Here is a 6,000-nt window from a genome sequence, read left to right on the forward strand (position 1 = left end):
ACAAACAAAACAAAGTCGACATGAGTTGCACCAGATCAGTTTGTAGGACTTTCTGTTACACAAGCAAACATGTTTCCATTTAAGTAGAAAAAAAGCATCTTGTGAAGATCTGAACAGATGTTGTGTTGACTCAAAGTGAAACTGAACATTTGTGTGTTAAAGTGCAGACAGTCGCAGCGCTGAGAAATCCAGAGATTATATAAAGAAAGTCCAGCAGCTCTGCGAGGATCTATTTTTAGACAATGCCATGTGAATCAGATGGAGAAGAAGCGATGAGGGAATTTTAACGTCCAACAAACAGAGACGACTGAAAGCTGAAGGAAAACTCACAGCAGCTCCATTGTTACCGGCCATTAAACAGCATGTTGCAACATAAACATTTTTCAGTGTAGATAATTCACTTCCCGACAAAATAAACTTTTATTAGATAGTAAAGTTCTGACTACAAGCAGGTAAATTGTCTCCTGTCAGTGGGTGGGACGTTTAAAACATCAACATGGCATAATCAAAGCATCCCGTGATGGGCCCGGTCTGCAGGCGGCCATGGCCTGCCAAAGGCGGTCCAAAAAAGGAAACCAGAGAACAAGAGGTGAGGTAATGGCTCCTTGGACCAAGTAGAAGGAAGATCGTCTGGCAGTCTGGCGGATGATCAGACCGTCTGTGTTTCAAATGAAAAGGACATGGAATCATAGCAGAACAGACAACAGGTCTGACGGTTTAGACCAGGGGTGTCAAACTCCAGACCTCGAGGGCCGCAGTCCTGCAGTTTTTAGATGTGCCACAGGTACAAAACACTGGAATGAAATGGCTTCATTACCTCCTGCTTGTGTAGATCAGTTCTCCAGAGCCTTAATGACCTAATTATTCTGTTCAGGTGGTGCAGCAGAGGCACATCTAAAAGTTGCAGGACTGCGGCCCTCGAGGACTGGAGTTTGAGACCCCTGGTTTAGACCATGGTTTGCTTGGAAGCGTACCAACCAAGGTTGAACCAACCTAGCAACTGACCGACCGACCGACCAAACAACCAACAAAATTCAGTTCAAAAATACTTTATTACTCCAAAAGGTAAATTAAATTAAACCAACCAACTGACCAACCCACCAAACAAACAAATAACTAACTGGCCTAATTCAATTCCAAAACACTTTGTTGCTCTCAAAGGGAAATTTAATTAAATAAACCAAACAACAAAGCAGCCAAGCAACCGACCAACCAAATAAACAACTAATCAACTGACCAAACAGCAACCAACCAACCTTCTATCCTTCCTGACTATGGCAGCCTTAAACAAACATTATTTTGCTTTTCAACAAACCAAAAACACTAACTAACCAACTAACCAACCAACCAACCAACCAACCAACCAACCAACCAACCAACCAACCAACCAACCAACCAACCAACCAACCAACCAACCAACCAACCAACCAACTTTTTGTCCTTGACTGTGGCAGCCTTGAACAACGTCCTCATTACTCGTCCGAAGTGTTTTCCATCCAACCAACCTTCTCTGATTCCTGACTTTGAACATCCTCATTACTGCCCTTCGGTGCGTCTGAAACTCAACACTTTCACATGAAAATAGCTGCACTGGCCCTTTAAGAAGAGGCGACTACATGCATAAAGCCAGATGTTTGTGCTCCTGCCTACAGGCCTTTCATAGAAAGCTGCTTTGAGTTTCTGCAGAGGTTTGTGTCGTTCACTGCTCCTCCAGGCTGACTCAGAGCTCCGGTCATCAGCTCCGGCTCCTGTTTGTCAGCAGCCTCTCACAGGAAACGAGCTGCGAGCCAGACAGAGAAAACCTGATCCAGAGTCACTTTTCAGACCCACAAACAAAGTCACATTTCTTTCTCTTCCCACTCCTCCACCACTGAACTCCAGTCGCACTAATCCAAACCAATCCGGCTCTTTGCCCAGTTCTTGTTTTGATCCAGAGAGACGAGGATTTGCTGGCTCCTGAAACTGCAACTCTTGTTCAACCTGTTTCAAAACAACTTGTTTTATTAGGCCATCTGCAGTCGGTCCGTCCAGCTGGAAAAACGCAGCGGTGATCCCACTGAGCCGGGTCACTCCACTCCGTCCCATCCCTCCTTTATCTTTCTGCTGAAGGACTTTCTCTGGATGTCACAGCAGGAGTTCTCTGTAAATCACTTTATAAATAAATTTTTTCCCCCCAGACAGAGCGAAGCGCTCGCAGCAGGCTGGACGTTTTCCAGCAGCATTCAGCTGCACGTCGTGTTTTTATCAGCAGGTGCAGCGCAGGCCGCAGAAACGTTATGTAACAACAACCCTTAATTCTTCATTAGCACGACATCACCAGACTTTTGGTCATTTCCTTCGACTGGCATGGACGAATGATATGGAAGACAAAAACTACATAGCATTAAAAACTGTACAAAACAAAATAAAAGTTAATTATGTGAGACGTTTAAGTTTAAAATCAATTTCTCCAGTTCATTTTTTTTAGGAAATTGTCCTGCCTGTTTGAAATTAGCACAACTTTTTATTTATATACTGTAAAAAAACAAACAATATCTTGAGTTAAAAACAGTAGCAGAAATAATGCTGCGTTCACTGAAACACTGAAAAATGAGTCTTTAAACTTAATTTTCTCAGTTTGCTTTGATGTTTCCAAAGAAAAATAATCATTAGGCTGAGAAATTACAAACTTTTCATGACTTTTTTTTTATTTACTACTCAGAAAATACCAAATCTAAATTTTACCTTATCAGTCTTTGGAAAATAAAAATAAATGAAAGAATTTATAGTCCTTTAGCTTTGATTTTAAATAATGCTGCATTCACTGAAACATGGAAAAATAAAACTCCAAACTTTATTTTCTCCCTTTGCTTTGAAATTAGCACAACTTTTTATGACTCGTTTTATTTTGGTATTTGTTTTTATTTTACTTTTTTCTAAATAGTATGGACTACTTTTTAGTCTCGAAATAAAATACTTTCAGTATTTACTGTTAAGAAAAAAAACAAAATCAAAATTTTACGTTTATATTTTTTGGAAAATATTTATTCTTCATCTTCAACTTTGATTTTAAATAATGCTGCATTCACTGAAACTCTGGTGAGAAAAATTGGCGACATTTTATAGCAGAAAGGATCCAAAGGCGAATAGATGAGCAAACCGACTTTATTACACTGTAAGGAAAAGATAAGATGCTGGAAAAAACGGAAAATTTAGAAACAAAGATCCTAAATTAGAATCTCGAAACACAATGTGACAAAAATAAACAAAAAACGAAACATCTGGAACGGATTTGACTTGAACAGATTAACTGGACTGAGTTAGTTTCAGGAAAACAAACAAACTGAGAAATCAGGGAACTAATAAATTATCCATTCATCCACCAGATGCAGCGGTGAATGGGTGAGTTGTGAATAAGCACAGAATTAGATTTAAAAATGGAGCAAATAAAAACAAAGCTGGTAAAGTTATGCTAGAATGAACCTGAACCTTCTGAGACACATAAAGACGGTTACAAAGTCGGCCTTCTATTACCTGAAGAACATTTCAAGATTTAAAGGACGGATAAGTTCTAGAGAAACTCATCCAGGTGTTTATCTTTAGTAAAGTATCAGGTTTGTTAGATTATAAATCACTGGAACAAACAAAACAGCCAAAACACTGAGGTCCTTCAAATCAAGGTTAAAACTTAAGACTGTTAACAGAGTTGCTTTTAAAATAAATTAATGGAAAATTGGCCATCATTTTGGTATTTATCGATGATGGCACTTTTTTACAAATTTGTTCTATTTGTCATGTTAATATCTTAGAGTATTTTGTACAGTTTGAACTAAATAATTCAAAGAAGAAATCCACAGAAATGCCTAAAGTAGCGGTATCAGTATTCCTGAAGCTGTTTCTGTATTTAATTAGTATTCAACCAAAATATAAAATATTACACACCTCTAGTAACGTTATCACACCAAGCCACAGCAGCAAAAAAAACATGTGCAAATATGTCAAAATATAGAGCAAAAAATCTACTAAAGCTTCACAAGCAGAGCAGCTAAACCCGATGAATGCGCTCCTCTACGTCACAACATGATTTATGTTTCTGCTAAATTGTCTTTCAGACGTCATCGGAGTGGATTTGTGCAGGATGGGATGCATGCGATCAATAAAAAACAGTGTTAGTGAGCAGGTTTGGCAACATTTTCTGCAGTAAAATTAGCTTCATATTGACGTCGTACCTTAGAGATCATGTATGCAAAGCACCGGATAAGGATTTGAATTGAGCTTTAAGGTTAATACATTATGAAAGGTAAATAAAAAGCTGAAAACTATTGAATATATGGTCAAGCTGGAATTAACAGAAGTTATGTTTCTCAGTAAATCTAAAAAAAATGATGAATTAATGTAGAAAATGACAATAAAACAATAAGTCCAATGATTGGTGAGAGATTTCTACTAGCTGACAGAAAATATAAAATTTTCCAACCACTTATCTACATCTTTCAGCAGCTGCAGGGTAACTTTCCTTTTTTTCAGTGAACTTTTTATAGTGTAGCAGATAACTGAATACTTTGGTTCACATGTGGATACAAGAACCAAACTGGGCACAAAATTCAAAATGGCCGCCATCATTGTCGTCAATGAAAATGTACTTTTGCACTTAATTTGCCGATATTTATCACAGATAAATAATTTTGGTGTGAAATCATGTATAATTGGACCTATAGAAATCACATTTCCTGATATTTTTTTTATTTTACAAAATGGCTACCAAGGTTGTCATGGAAAATTAATGGTTGCAATAAAATTGCCAATTAAATAAATATATTTGGCGTCAAATTTAAACATTTGAAATCATTTGTATTTTCTTGATCTTGTGCTTTGTTTTTCTGGTGGACATTTTTCAAAATGGCCGCCATGATTGTAATGGAGAAAATCTTTGCACTAAAATCGGCAGTAGTTTTTGCCAGTAGCAGGCACAGCTATCTACAAAGTTAGGTTCACAAGCCTCTAATTCGCTAAAAAGATGCTTAGCTATGCTAATGCTAAACCGCTAAAGACATTAAACATTTTCAGAAGCTAAAGCTGAACATAAAAATGACTGGAAGCTAACACTACACTGCTAAAGATAAAATAAATAGCTGAAGCTAACTCTAACATAAAAACAAATCCCAGAAGCTAACACACTAAACTGCTAAAAACAAATCATGGGAAGCTAACGCTAAGCTGTGAAACACATACAGTAGCGGAGGCTAATGCTAACCATTAAGACGACTATAAGTCTGTGTTGCAAATCTACATCTTTTTCTAGTTGATTGAGATTTACAAACAGCAAGTTCTGATTTTGCTACATATTATTGCGTTAAAGTTGCATAAACAGGAAGAAAAAAGTCCAAAACATGAAGTGACATAAAGTTCATCCAAATAATGAAAGTGGGTAACATTTTATGGCAATAACTGGTCTAAAGGTACGATGTAGCATTAGGGCCACACTAAGAAAAATATTAAGAGGATAGTCATAATATTACAAGAATAAACTTAAAAGAAAATAAAGTTACAATAGTACCAGAAAAGAGTCAGAATATTTCAAGAAAAAAAGGACGTAACATTATGAGAATAAAGCTGAAATATTTTGAGAATAAACTGATGAAATTTCTAGAATAGAGTCAAAACATTATGACTTTATTCTCACATTATGGATTTCATGTCTTGGTGTTGTGGCCCTAATACTTTCGTAGAAAAAACCCTCAAAAACGACGGCCATCTTGAAAAATGGCAGTGATGCTAATGGGAAATATGAGAAACATGCAACCTGAGCATGCTAATGTTTGTGCTCGTATCCACATGTGAAACATTTTCTCGGTACTATTCTGCTCCTTCAGTACACGAACGTGACGAGCGTCTGCTGTGACGGTTCTGAGGAGTTTTCCTTGGACTCCAGTGGGAAAACCAGGTGTGGGAAAAACTGGGAGAAGGTGTGAAGCGGCGGTCCGATGACGCTGTACGCCTTCAGAGCCGACAGTCCGTTCA

At 37.6% G+C, this 6,000-nt stretch overlaps 1 protein-coding gene across 2 annotated transcripts in view; it reads right to left on the reverse strand.

The window, feature by feature from the left end:
• Positions 1 to 3,126: 3,126 nt before the first annotated feature.
• The window catches only part of LOC116723326 (uncharacterized protein C21orf62 homolog), a 10,892-nt gene continuing 8,018 nt past the window's right edge, over positions 3,127 to 6,000 (reverse strand). For both annotated transcript variants that reach the window (XM_032568137.1, XM_032568138.1), the window contains one exon: positions 3,127 to 6,000. In XM_032568137.1, coding sequence (XP_032424028.1) covers positions 5,849 to 6,000 — 152 coding nt within the window. In that variant the 3' untranslated portion in view covers positions 3,127 to 5,848.

This window comes from Xiphophorus hellerii, chromosome 7 (genome assembly GCF_003331165.1).
Source record: "Xiphophorus hellerii strain 12219 chromosome 7, Xiphophorus_hellerii-4.1, whole genome shotgun sequence".
NCBI lineage: Eukaryota > Metazoa > Chordata > Actinopteri > Cyprinodontiformes > Poeciliidae > Xiphophorus > Xiphophorus hellerii.